Source organism: Oculina patagonica, chromosome 13 (assembly GCF_052425735.1).
Source record: "Oculina patagonica isolate OP01 chromosome 13, crgOcupat, whole genome shotgun sequence".
NCBI lineage: Eukaryota > Metazoa > Cnidaria > Anthozoa > Scleractinia > Oculinidae > Oculina > Oculina patagonica.
Genome location: NC_135770.1, coordinates 7,403,774 through 7,418,376, shown reverse-complemented (window position 1 = coordinate 7,418,376; position 14,603 = coordinate 7,403,774). Strand labels below are relative to the sequence as shown.

At 36.9% G+C, this 14,603-nt stretch overlaps 3 protein-coding genes across 3 annotated transcripts in view; 1 reads left to right on the top strand and 2 right to left on the bottom strand.

The window, feature by feature from the left end:
• The window catches only part of LOC144636910 (uncharacterized), a 45,502-nt gene extending 42,196 nt beyond the window's left edge, over positions 1 to 3,306 (bottom strand). The window contains exons 1-3 of the mRNA XM_078496112.1: positions 2,908 to 3,306; positions 1,903 to 2,017; positions 219 to 332 (exon numbers count right to left, since the gene is read on the bottom strand). Coding sequence (XP_078352238.1) covers positions 219 to 332; positions 1,903 to 2,017; positions 2,908 to 3,306 — 628 coding nt within the window. The remainder of the gene's footprint in view (positions 1 to 218; positions 333 to 1,902; positions 2,018 to 2,907) is intronic.
• A 2,251-nt stretch (positions 3,307 to 5,557) lies between these two features.
• Positions 5,558 to 14,603, bottom strand: part of LOC144636909 (uncharacterized) — a 264,977-nt gene continuing 255,931 nt past the window's right edge. Inside the window, exons 34-36 of the mRNA XM_078496110.1 lie at positions 6,307 to 6,420; positions 6,016 to 6,138; positions 5,558 to 5,790 (exon numbers count right to left, since the gene is read on the bottom strand). Coding sequence (XP_078352236.1) covers positions 5,558 to 5,790; positions 6,016 to 6,138; positions 6,307 to 6,420 — 470 coding nt within the window. The remainder of the gene's footprint in view (positions 5,791 to 6,015; positions 6,139 to 6,306; positions 6,421 to 14,603) is intronic.
• LOC144635086 (uncharacterized) lies at positions 9,612 to 14,464 on the top strand. Its single transcript, XM_078494166.1, has 6 exons — positions 9,612 to 9,755; positions 10,185 to 10,279; positions 11,503 to 11,643; positions 12,736 to 12,879; positions 13,640 to 13,780; positions 14,340 to 14,464. Exons 2-5 carry the CDS (start codon positions 10,201 to 10,203, stop codon positions 13,765 to 13,767), a joined length of 492 nt encoding a protein of 163 aa, XP_078350292.1. The 5' UTR covers positions 9,612 to 9,755; positions 10,185 to 10,200; the 3' UTR covers positions 13,768 to 13,780; positions 14,340 to 14,464.

Here is a 14,603-nt window from a genome sequence, read left to right as displayed (position 1 = left end):
ATCATAAATACTTCTACTCTTATACTACAACTTTCAACTTTTTAGACAAAGATTCAATTTATTAAATAAGAGATGCATAGCTTCGTTAGAGAACTCCGTGCTGTACATGTCGCGTTTATAAAATATTATTTTCTACTTTCTCTTGTTTATGGGAAATGCAGTATTATGGTTTTTACTCGAGCTCTATTCAAATGAACAATCAAAATTTGAAAACTTACTAGTTTCACAGTTAACTCCAGCGTATCCCGGCTGGCAGTTGCAAACATATCCGTTAACCTGGTCAACACACGTCGCTCCGTTTAAACAGGGATTACTGGAACATTCGTTGATATCTGGGAAACATTAGACATCGATATGCATTAAAAATGATTTACTTTGCATTGTTACCAGATATGTCGATCTTTAGTTAGATCGAAGCTCAGGTACTGCGAAGTAGTAGTAAGTAGTCAAGATTCGTGTTTTATCATCTTTTTTTTTTATTATAACATGTAGATGAATGGTGCTAGAGGTCGAGGCTTCTTCGCAATACTAGAAAGTCAAGAGTTCAATAAATGTAAGCTGACATTTGTACAACAGAGATGCATCATATCTTGCTGGATTAGTTCAATCATGCAGTAAACAAAACTATTTGAAAAACCAGCACAGAAATAAAAATGCTGGGCTCGTTCTTTTTGATTGCTCAACAAAAACAAATAATTTTGATTCAGGCAGTATAAAATTTGGAAACAACTGCGTAACATAATTTGGCAGAAAAATATTGGAAGCCAGCACAAACAAAAAGCCCTAAGCGTTAAAACGTTCCAGCAGTGAAATTAATTGTGAAGCAAACGCCAAATAAAGATAACTTTTAACCCATCACGAAGTCTGAAAGCTCGAGCGAGTAAAATAATTTCAATCGGCAACATCATAACTAGAGCTGGCGAAAATATATAACTTCGAAACCAACAACAAAGAACCCTTACCTCAGCAAGAAGAAATGAAAAATAAAATAAATGAAACCCAAGCGTTAGCTCAGAACCATTAATTCACAAGCAAATTTAATTTCAACAACTTTTGTTAGGTGGCCTGCAGCCTTATCAAAAGTCTTGATTATTACTAAAAAACTGCAATCCTGTAAAAACTGAGAACTAAGCTTTTCATCTTTTAAGGGCGTTTTTGCGGTAAGTTACTAACATTGCAAATTGTCCTACACTTTCAACACTGCTAGTTTACGAGTTACTTATGCCAGAAATGTAAAAAATGGACGTCATCGAATTCCGTTGTCGAGATACGATATCTGAAAGACAGAGGCGCTCATTTATGATTTAGACGACCTCTGCGGCGACTGACAACAAAAGATTTTCAATAAATTGATGTATGCCGACTTTCTTTGTCCAAATATTTTTTTTGAGTGGGCCTATTGAACGGATATATTTTACGTTTCGATTTTGCAGCAAACTGTGACTGATTCGATCGCGCGCGGGAAGAGAAAATGGAAAAAAATAATAAACTTCTTACATTCAATTTTTTTTCAATCGGTAAAGATTTATCATAAAAGGTTATATACCCCGAAAAAATGGGGATCACCGACCGTTTTGGAAAAGAAACTGCAAGCAAAGTTATCGCATCAGCTACCAACTCTATATGTCTTTAAAAAAGTTTTCTCAGCCTGTACGCTCATGGCGTGACGTTGCGACATGAATTACGTGCGAACGTCTTTAGCGCGAACGTCCTTAAAACAGTCTTTTGAATTCTAATTAAGAGTAACTGAATAACGAAAGTTACCGAACTTCAGTTTGCAAAACACACAGAAATCTACATCGTCTCTTGCTGAGTGATTCTTGCTTAATCATTCAAAAGTGATTTCACATGTTGGGTTTAATTAGGACGTGTGAAGCGAAGTTGTCTCATGATATAACTCACCTGTTTCACAAAGCCTTCCTGTGTAGCCGGAAACACAATCACAATGGTATTCATTTTCATCATAATTCGGAACACACTTTGCATCGTTTTGACATGGAAAACTTGAACATGGTGTCTGCGGACAAAATACTAGTTCTTAAGAATTAAAATACTTATTCTCTTCTTGAAAAAGAAATACAAACTATTCCTTACTTAAATTTTGCAAGGATTCTGGCTAGCTTTGTTTTACCCGTTGTCGTCAGTTAAAACTGTTCTTTGTCTTTAAATGAACTATATATAATTAATAAAGTAATTACGTCTACTTATTGTAGGTTTAATAGTCTGTAAAGACGCAAGCTGACTCCCAACAAGTTTTGTTGGACGTCAATAGAGTAACTAAGCTTTAGCTGACACACAATTTCTCTAGAAACTTCTTCTATGATAAATAAATTTGAAGTAAATAGACGTAAGGCTACAATTTTTCATTCTGTAGCTATAGGCAAGGCAATTTCCGAAAAACGTAACTTAAGGGTAGGAGGATTGAACTATTATAATTTGGTTATGGGGAGTTAAAATTTGAAATTAAGAAAATAAAGTTTTATTAGAGATGGAAGATGCGGAAACACTCAAGGTTCTGCACATTGTTTTATAATTTGGCAAATTGACGACATTCGCTTCAAAGCAAAAAAGATGGTTTACACAATATTTGTAGAGAACGGACGTCATTTTTAATTGCATTTAACTGACAACATTTTCAATTTAGTTTCGGGAAAGTATATCGAATTAAATAAAGCCAAAGATCAGAAATCGGGAAATAATTGCAACCCTTTTCTAAAAATCAGGATTTGAATGTACTACCCGTCAACACCTAGCATACGAGCGTTAAAAAGCTTCATCGTGCAACAATTAAAATGAAAACTTTTAAGCATTTTTTTTCTCATGGTACTGCATGTTTAAGATTGATTAGCTATAAAAAAAGTCGACTTGAGGATTGAAAGAATCATAAATAAGTTTTTTTCTTTATACCTTGATGCTGTAATGGTGGTATTCCTGTGAGCTGACCAGCTGGCCTGGGTTTGCAGAATACTTGTCTTCGTTTAACAACTCACATCGGTATTTTCCCGATGCTTTAGGAGACGAGGCGACGTTAAACGAAGAACACGACGATATATTAACACAGCTCAGAGCGCACTCGCTGTAGTTGCTAACAAGAGTAGATGAACCAACTAATACTTGAAGATGATGAAACTTGTCAACTGCAAAGTTGCCGTACGATATTCGATTTCCCTGTACATGGATGCCTCGCCTTAAGCCACGGCTGCCGTCAAGTTGGCTCTGGTCTACTTTTGGTGAAATGAAGAGAAGAAGAGTAAAGCCCAAAAGAACACGTGCTGGTATCTTAAGGAGCTCCCGGTTTAATTCCATATTTTTCTGTTATTTTGACACAAGGTAGTTGTAAAGGCAACGAGATTTGAAATTCTTTTCTCGGAAAAGCAGTTAAAAGCCTTCAACAAAACTTGCTACCAAAATAATTTCAGCTTTAATTCAATTTATGCTTAACTCTTAAATCTGATTGGTTATACGAATCCTCTAGATTTGAGGACAACTGGGGCGTTATGAGCCTCACGCTGCGTAATTAGGACTTACCGTGTTTTTCGCGATAAAACACCCGGGCGTTATATTTCAAACTTAGCCGGGTGAAACCGGTGTTTATCCGATTACAGCAGCTTACTCGCCGGAGCCTGGTTTTCATTGAGCAATGGTTTTCATACATAACTTATGACAAATATTTTTTTTGCTAATATACCTACACTCAGCTTATAATACCTCCTTGGCGACCCGGCGTTTATTCGGTACCCTAAACGAGAAAGTACGGTATGCGTCATCACTCAGCGTGCGCGAAGTTTCTAACGTCGTGGAAAACGTATTATCGAAGAAAATTAATTTATATTTTTCTAAGTGTCCCTGTATTTTCAACATCAGTTCAGTGAGTCTATGAGTTTAGGAACCCACTTTAGCTGAATATGTAGAGAGCATTCAATTTCGAAATTTCACTAGAGTTTTTTTTCTGATGAAAGCAAGCCGCATTATTTTGTTATATATTTCACAGTGTTTTTGTTTTACATGGAAAAAAATATTCCGTGCAAGATTGATGATGTACGTGCAGAGCTATTGTTCTGCTCGTTAAGCCGTTCGTTTGGTAACGTTCTCGATGCTGTTGTGGTTTGCTTGAATTCCCTAGTAATTATTGGACAACGAACCCTAGTTATTAATTTTAGTATCGCTCATAGATAACCAGGGTGAGTAGTCTAATATGTTTCATTTTACACTACAATTTTATGTTATGAAATATTCACAAAACGAATAGACGACTCAGTGAGTCTTCTATGAGCGAATAGCCAACAAGTCACAGTCTTGTTGCAGTAATGATCATGATGATGAAAAAAAAAAAATCAAGTTGCTTTCTTTACTTCTTTCTTTTTCAATTTATTAGTCTTATTGACATAGAGCACAGGGCAAACCACAGTTTTTAGCGTTTAACATTATTTTTAATATGCTTAAGCCTTTATTACAAATGAAGTATATGACCTGTATTCCTTTCGATCTTTCGGACTTCGCTAGTTCCATTGTTATAGATAAATACACAAGGAAGGCTACTAAGTTAATTGACTTGAGCAAAACCAAAAACCGTATTCTGCAGACTTAATTATAATCTCCAACGCTATATATTTCGATAGAAGGTAATACGTGGCTGTACGATTAAGTTATTTTCCCTTAATGTACAAAAAGTCAGAGATACTAAGGAAGCTAATTTATGTAGTTCATTAAATCTAGAACGTCTATTTCAAATTAACCAAGACTGCTAAATATAGGGTGTGAGTTTCACAGGTTTTACAACGAGGATGAGCCCTAACAAATATGCACTGAGTTTGTGAATTATGGTGCTTGTTCATATGATAAAATTATCGGATAATTTTCCAATTGTTAACCAAACTTACAATAAACTTCACTTACTGGGAGAATCTTATAGAAGGAGAAGAAGCGTTCTCACTCACAAATTGACCACCATTTTTGCGGTTTTATATCTGCTATTTACATTCATGCGATCAAGTGTTGAAAATGCAGTTTCTTTTAACATACCTTGCTTAAAACGATCAAAATGTTACTTATTGTATCCCAAATGTATTTACAAAAGTTGAAACAGGATGTCGACAACTCAGTTTTGCGACGGCATGATTTTTTTTAAAGGAGATACAGTTTCTCTGCATACTTGCCGTTTTTGTCTTTAAAAATTATCATGTTAACCACTTATACCAGTCGTAGGAACGGTAAGCATTGACGTCATTTAGAACCCGTACGGGTGGTACGAGTCGCACGAGTGTAATCTTCATGTTTGATTCTTTTTTATTCTTTTTTTGTTCTTTTGTTCTTTTTAAGATATTTTTTTTAACTAACTTAGTTACATTGTCAGTCGGTTGGTCGCGGCGGCGGCGTCGATCGTCGGAGGCAGGCGGGCAGTACATACATTCGCACGGGCGCATGTTCTTAATTTACTTACCTACTTACCCTACCAGGGGACAAAAAAAAAAGGATTTTACAATATATTATCTTTCCTGTACGATAGATAGAAAAAGAAATAACGTCTAGCTCGAAGAGCTTAAAATAACCCTGTTATTTAATTCTTAACAAAAACGTGAGGTGGATATCCTCCATCACTAGTGTCGGAAAATGGAAACCGCTGATTGGGATCAGTGCATTTGAAACAACCAGTTGTTGAACCAGACCAGTACTCAATGGCAGCACAGTTCGAACACTGTTGTTTACACTGCTGTTCAGTGACACCTCCGAATTGAAGCAGTTGCCAATTATGGAGTCCGCATATGTATGGCGTGTACTCTTGCCATATCGCTGAAAAAAAAAAGAAACAAAGACGCCAATAAATGTATCATATATTAAACCACATGGTCCTCTTTGATACCAGTGCTTATTACAATGACAGGTTATCCTCCATAAAACATCATCATCGTCATCATCTTCATCATCATCATCATCATCATCATCATCATCATCATCATCATCATCATCATCATCATCATCATTATCATCACCCTCATCATCATCATCGTTACTTACGTGTTTCGCAGCGCACCCCTTGGTATCCTCGGTATCCAGATTGACAGTTACAAACATATCCGTTCACTTGGTCAACACACGTCCCTCCGTTTAGACATGGATTACTGGAACACTCATTGATATCTAAAGGAAAAAGATATTCATCATATTAACTGAACCCAAATCGCGTGTCTCCGGAGCCTTTTATTCTCGTGCACAGGCTCTGCGGGCTAAGAGGGATAAGCAGCTCTGGGGACAATAATGAGTTGTTAGATACACTGCAGCTTGTGGAGACTGAGAAAAGGCACTCACTTGTTTGGCAACGAGTTCCGCCGTATCCAGCTTGGCAGTTACAGACATATCCATTAACCTGGTCAATACAGGCCCCTCCGTTTAAACAGGGATTGCTGGAACATTCGTTGATATCTGATGAAAAGAAAACCGAGTTCAATTAATTATTGTCACAGTACATGTAAATACTGCATAACTTGAGAGATAGTGCTGGCAAAATAACTTTAGGATACGGTTCTGGAGAATTGTAAAATTGTAAAGATGCCTAGGAAAGTTTCTTATCAGGAAGTAAGCAGATGTAAGAAACTTGAGTTGAACAAACAATTGACAATTTATGTTTTAGCCATTTTTAAGTTGTTGGAAGCAGGCGAAATATCAATCCGCCGACCAGTTAGCTCAGTTAGTAAAGCGCCAGACTGTTGTGTGGGAGGTCTCGGGTTCGACTTCCAGACCGTACCAACATCCAGAGTCTTAAAAAATGTGGATTTTCTTACTTTTCTGCGAGTTACTTAGTTAATTAACGCGAAGTCTTTTCGACAATTGCATTGCTTTCGGCTTTTAGATATTGTGAAATGAATAGGCCTCGAATAAAACCTCAAATTATCTTTTTAAAATTCTGCCCAACTGCAATCAACGTTTACAAGCTTCGTTTGTTTACTTGTTGTCATCTGTGCACGTGCTCAAGCTTTGGGTTGTCATCATCACCCAGACATCGTTTACTTGCGTCATCATCGACCATTCACCGTGCAGGCAATTTTATCACACCTCCCGATACCCACTTGCGGGCTTTCAACCTTGTCGGCATTGCACAACTCCCGATACCATTTGCGCGCTCACTTTGGTCAAATCGAGAATTTTCCTGGTATATACTATTTATGGGTTAGAGACTGTTGTGAGTGTTTTGTTGACAAAACACGCACGCCTGGCTGCACAATGACGAGAATTTCAACTGCAGGGCGTGCGGGCGGTTGAAATTGAGTTCATGTGGGCAGGGCGTTTGTCAAGGTCCCTTTTTTCTCTGAGTCACTCATCGACTGCAGCGATCATCGACTTAAGAACTCAAAAAAAATAATATATAAATATAAAAGTGTAGTATACATAATTACACGGATTATATCAATAATATAAAAATATAAATTATATAGATATATTAAAATGGTTCATAAAATCGTTCATCAGCTGTGGTCGTTCATAAATACAGTAGCGGAGGTTGTTCATGCAGTCGATGGCTTCACAATCAGCAACTACAAGCAAGTCAATCGCACACAAAATGTATTTATTGAGCTGCAGTTTACCTTTGACATGGCGCTTCAAGTTGTTATCCTCTTCGATTTTGTTTGGTTTGGATCGTTGATATTTGAGGATATACTTTTCTTCCACTTCTACAGCTTTGAGCTGAGCACCTTCAATTCACGATTTTCGTGCATTATTGTCAATACTGCACTGTCTGAGTTGCTGCGACAGGTAGCAAAATCACGTGATCTATTTTAACCAATTGCGCGCGTGGATTTTGGACAGTGAACGAAGATTGTATATATAAATATATATACTCTATATTCGCGCGGATTACAATGATTCCTCCTTGGATTTTGGCCTCTGGGCCAAAACCCTGCGGGGGCAATTAGAAGTAACAACGTGCCGATTATACAATTTATCAAACAACGCAGACGGCGCCTTCACCACCTTCTTGCGGCGGTGTTTATTGCTCATGCCTGCGTATAGCACAAGGAACGAAGACTCGAGGGACGAGTTTGAAGCGAATGACAAACACAAGCGTAACCCAAGTAATAGCCCAATTTCGATATATTAAAATTTAGCCTAAAATAATAGACCTCAGGACGAGGCTCCTGGGACCAAACTATAGAGTTTGTGGGGTTTATTCCCCGGAGCCTCGTAGTGATGTCTATTGTTTTAGGCTGAATTTTAAAATATCGAAATTTTGCTATTATGTGAACTAGCCTAATGTAAATGCAAGCACAATTAATTGTATATTTCTTCTCTTATTTCACAAATTTTAATCTGTAAACACCATGTAACGCAACGATATACTAAGTAGCTTAGCTTCGTTCCCGATAGTGAAAGAATACCGCCTACTGCGCCTGCGTTCATTATGCTGCATACAATTTGCACGTGTGATCGATAATTTTAGCTATAGACGATATTGATCTCTTGTCATTCGGAGAATATAAATGAAGTTCTCAATTTCACGCAAGCTCTTTATCGGGCTTTCTACTGAACCTTAAGCTTATCAGAGCTTTTACTATATATATGATAGTTCCAGTTAGCTTTTTAAAGATAGTACAGTTCATCTTTATGTTCACAAGAAGAAACAAATTCCACTACTTTAATGCAGGAATATCGTGCATTTCATAGACTGAAGAAGTTATGTTTAATTTGTTATTACAAGACTTGTCTGGTTTCTATTGATACAGACGTTTCTGTTTACAGTTTAAACCGTTACTACGAACACACGAGTGCCTGAGAAATATGCAATCTGGCTTCCGTGCAGACGTGTCTTATTTCCAATCTTTTCTTTTCCTAAATATGTAAGGTAGGCCAGTAAATACGTCTACACGCAAACTCACTATAACGCACAGCGATTAACAAAAATACAAGATGATCTTTTCTTTATAATTAAAAATTATCAACTTCAGATCTTTTATAGTTTGGTGAAATACTTTTTATACAATAGAACATCTCATTTACCGTTTATTACGCTTTACTTAAATATATTTTATTTAAGATACCTAAACACGACTTGCCCTTAAACCGCCTGAATTGTGTTCTTAGATCTATTGTCGAATTTTCAAATTTAAGTTAAGGTTACCGTCAGGTTCCGTAAAATTGTTTCTGGCGAAAATTAAAGTGGAGCATTTATTTGGTAAATTATTCGCAAAAGTTACAACTTGCGAGAATATGGAGAGTCATTAGTTTATCAAATTATTTTTTAATCTTCATTTTAACAGGGTAATTTCTTTTTGAAACAATAGCACTATTGATAAGCCTGAGGTTACAAAATATACAAATGCTCAAAGAAAAGAAAATGTATAATTATTTATTAACATAAATCAGAAGATGAAATGTAAAATTGATTGGTTATAGGAAAATACATGTTTACATAAAGCAGCATATATTTAGCTTAGTTGTTTATAAAACATTATTGAAAGAATGATATCTCTACAGTAAAACCACATCCACACCCATTTCACGCTGGCATCACGCCCGAATCTTGTTTGGGCATGTGCCTCTCCGTTGGAATATAATCTTTTCTCAGGCAACATTGAGTTTCTATTGTTTGTTTTTGCCTTTGTCGGCTGGCTCTGATGCTAATGACATATTGAATAATTCTGTCAATAATCATTGATGCCTTTAATGCAAAAGCCATTCTCTCGACGTGCCTTAGTTGACTAAGTTTTCAACGAGGATAGTGCTTTGTGTGAGAAGACCTGTTTAACAAGTCGTTGCACTCGGTATGTATTCACAATCTAGACTTGTACCCAACAAAATGATTCCACTCATTTGTTGTAACACCCTACCAATGAACAGCAAGCTTATTCTTTTGACGATACAAACGGAGAGATTTGTGTACTTCAGTCAGGAATCGCTTTCATTTCAAGCGATGACGTGGCTGTGAGAGAAGGCGTCGCGTATTTTTCAAATGGTCTACCTGTTGCATTATTTTAGCCCAACTTTCACGAAATGCGTAGGGTGTGTTAGCCTGAATCAGTTCAGCTGTGAAGACGGTTAGAATTTAATTCAGGCTAAGTGTGTGGACGAGTGACAGGTGATTTTGAGGTTTTGTCCCTTTTCAAAATTCTAAATCCTTTTTGGTTTCCTAAAAAAAAAACAACCAATCCCTTTAATTTCAGCGAATCAAAGAAACTTTTTCTTTTCTTTAGTCGACACCCCAGCAAGATGGAAGGAAACTTCTTGGTTTTCGTGTTACTTTTTGGTACAGCTGCAGTTATGGGAAAGCCAACTCAGGAAGACGGAGGTCTGATAAAAATTTCTCTTCCTAGCTTTCTGATAATGATAGATGCCAGGCCCGTAACTAGCAATAGGCAAGACGAGGCACTGCCTCGTCTAGATTTTACACCAAAATTGAAAACAAGATATGCTTAGTAAAAAAAAAAAATCACCAGTTGAACAAGTAGGCAAAGTGTTTCAGGATTCTAGGATCTTGCCTCGTCTATGCCTAAGGTCTGGTTACGATTATGGATGCGTTAATTCAAATGCAGCTGACATAACACCATAAAAATAAAATACCATGTCGTCACGGTTTCAAATGAGGAACAGAAAAATGTATAATGTTAACTGCACGCAACTTATAACCAATTTATTCTTGAAAAGCAAAAGTCTACATTATCTCATCGATTTTCTTTGAAAAAATTATTTTATTTTCTTTTACACCAAGACAATATTAAGAACTTTTAGTATCTGCAGAGTAGAGATATAGATGATAATACATGGTTGCGCGGAGATATGAAATTTATTTTGGAGTGTTTTAATCGATTTGAACACGAGAAGAGAAATTGCATTTCTTCAGGAACCATGTATTATTTTGTTTATTTTATAAACCTTCTAACAACGAGGTTTTTGATTATTTTCCGATTTTCAAAATGTTGTCCGAAGGTCGTACGAATGTTTCCGAACATTTTACGAAGATTTCCGGAACTTGTTTGAAGATTTCCGAAGATTGCTGAAGATTGCCAAGGAAGATTCGAAGATGTTTTGACTTAATATCGATAAACTTTGGCTCATTGAACATTGAAAAAATAATGTCAAACTCTGCAAGCTGATTTTGTCAAAAATGATATGACAATGTGTGGTTTTTTCCACACCCGTGATACCATTTTTACCGATTTGCCACCACTCGCTATACCACTGCACTGGTTTATAAAAATTAATAAAAATAAGTAATCGAAGAAAACGTGCCAAAAAAGTATTAGATGGAATCCACTGCCTATTGAAGATTTGAACTTTGACATTCAATGTTGATATCAATGGTGGCTTTGGACTGCAGAGAACAACCTTTTAACTAACGACTCACACATTTAATTTCTAAAATATGCGGTTGTTTATCTTTGGAACGTTTTCTCTTCTTAAGTTTTTTCCATGCCAGCAGTTATTAAGCAAAATCATCAGTAGTCATTGCTTGTTTTTTGTTCAGACCATTATTTTTTATCCCCATCGTGTTCTGTTCTGATTTAATTATAGCTGGAAGCTGTGATGTTAATCCCAGCAACAGATTTGAATGCGGATGGCTTGGAATAACTGAAGAGACCTGCCTGGCGAGGAACTGCTGCTGGGATGACAGTGATTCATGGGCAAAGTTCTGCTTCGTAAAGAAATATGAACGTACGAAAATACCTTTATGCATCTTTGCTCCTTCATAGCTAAATACTACTTACTTGAAGTACCAGTGTCTGTTGTTTTGGCTAAGCTCTGTTTGCTGGGATCTTTTTGCTGGGATCATAACAGTGACTGAAAGATCACATTACAAAAACATACAAAGCATCAACCCATTAAAGATAAGGGGAAAACCGCCATACCGCTGATAAGTGTAACCGAAAACAGGGATTGAAGGGAGAGGAAAATGGTATTTGCTTGTTGAAGACATCAAGCGAAAGGGTATCGAACACGCTTGCCACAATTCTCTGTAAGGACACATGAAGAATATCCCATATAACCGGAAGTAGCAACCCACGGGAAGCTGAGAGATGCATACTTCGCAAGCTGCATAAAATTATTTATTTCTAGAAATAAATAGCCTTTAAATTGTTATGTATGAAGTATCAGCAAGATTATACAACAGTGATACGCGACGAGCATTTCTACCCGACAAAAAAAATTCTTTTATAAAATTTTTTTTTTTATGTTTTGGACGCTGTAAACAACGGCGCAACGTATTCTGGCTGTGACGGCTTTGTATAAAATTAATTTTCCGAAACGATTTGCAAACCGTTTATTTATTTTTTATCAACTATTTGACTGTAAAATGTTCCGAGTGCGACGTCCAAGCTGATACAGTGTGCCGATCGACCTGGCTACAGTATCAGCCACCTGAAAGAATAAGTACACTTTATTTTGAATACCGGCTGTCTGTTGCGCTTTTGCGTATAATGATTTTAAAGCAGTCACAGGGCATACATCTATAAACGACTTTTCGAGCCCTTGAACTGCAGCTGCAATCCAACGTAGAAAAAAGATGGCCGCTGTACATCTTTGTATCACAATACCTTGCAAACCAAACACAGCCAATAGAATATAGAAAGCCACATTTTTTTCTGAAATTTGTCCCCGTATTAGCAGCATTGCGTATGCTAAGTTTGAAGTTTTTAGAATTTTTATGTGCGCTTCTAGAGTTAAAAGTCTTTAGTTTTTTGTCCCTGATACGCTAATTCCTTATTAAAAATTGTTATTGCATTTGTCACATCATTATTTGCACAGACCTCCCCGATGGACTTTGCCCCGTTGCTCCTTCTGAACGCCAGGAATGTGGCTATTATGGCATAACAAAGGAGGAGTGTCTGGGAAAATCCTGCTGTTGGGATCCTACAGTACCAAACACTAAGTGGTGCTTCAAGCAGCCAGGTGAGTAAATTGCATGACACGTTTATTATCTTATTTCTGTAACTTACATCAACTTAACCGGATTTCCCCTTCGCTCGAGCTGAAACACTGCAGTCATAGATTAAACTTTTCGTCTATATTATTGTTAACAACCTCATCAATTAGCATTACTGTGCTAAGGACGTTCGGGCTTATTGCACATCCTTACTGCACACATAATTGTTATCGCAATGTCACTTTTAATAGCGACCTTCAGATTGGACTACGAGTACGAGATTGAGTACGATTACGAGTTTTCAAACCAAATTCGTGTGGCTCATATAATTCAGTTATCACACCAATCTTATCCCTAGCGTTTATTTATGTGTTAGTCTGCAACAGGAAAGAGTTATAGTTTTGGGGATACAATTGTGTCGAAATTCCAAAGTCGTACTCGTACTCGATCTCGTACTCGTAGTCAAATCTGAAGGTCGCTAATGTCACGCTACGCCATGCTACAAGCATATGCATGCGCGCTGAGGAAAAATTGTTAACACATAAAGCGCCAGTAGCGTACGTTGCGTTAACATCACTTGCAATCTCTTGTTAAGAACAACGTTCGGTTCGACATATCGATTTACAAAGAGAAAATGATTTGGAAGGAACAATGCAATATTATATGTCTTCAGGTGATTTTTCTGTTTCTTATAAGCTAGAAGTCAATTGATACACCTTAAATGGGCGTTTCATTTTGTCCTTAATTCACCTATTCTTACACCTAAAAATGGTTTTTACCTTTCAGTGGAGGAGCCGCCGATGGGGTGCTATATCTACCATGGTATATCTGGCACCTGCAAATACGTGTGTGATCCGGGCGAGACGAAAGCATACGGAAAAGGGGAGTGCAAGGGACGAATCTGCTGTTACTAAGGCAACCCCGACAGTAAGAAAACATTAGTTGCTTTTAAGCGGTGTCTGGCAAAGAAAATGCTCGTTAAACGTTTGAAGAACTCGAATGGAGTGCGTTTAGTGTTGATCATAACTCAAAGGGCTAACACTAAAGTCATATCTCTAAAATACCTCGCAAGGTGTCAAGCAACAATCAAAAATTAATTCGTCAGTATCCGTTCTTGCAAAGTAACCGCCTTCACGCAGTATCCACTCACCAAAATTTCACAATTTACTCAAACAAAGAGAACAACAGTGGTCACGCCCTGAAAAATGGCTCCACCGAGATTAAATGCACCATTTCCTTTAGGAAATAACGTTTAAATACTTTGGTCTAATTATGAGGTAAAAATAAATAATGTACCCGCAAAACGACCTCAGTCAAACGAAAATCGCATAAGGGTTGAATGTTTTAAAATTTTTTCTACTCCACTTATGACGTTTCCTTTGGTTTAGTAGGATCAGAGGATCAAGAAAAATAAACTATAACAAATTATGAATTATTATAAAAGAATGACTCCCCTGTTAAAGAATGATTACATTTTATTTTTCAGAGCGATAAATGCTAATGTCCCGAACAAATGTCTACTTCATCTCAAGAGGAACTTAAATAATTTAGTTAGCGTTTAGCGTTTAGAACTTAACTATGAAATGGTAGAAATAAAAATTACAACTGTCATAGGGTGTTGTTTCTTAATTTTTTGATCCGGAAAATCCGAGTTTAAGTCAGGAGGGCTCATTTTACTAGTTAAACAATGCAAAGACGATATCGAATGATTTTAAACCTTGCCATGACTTTCTAATTACAGGAGACGTTG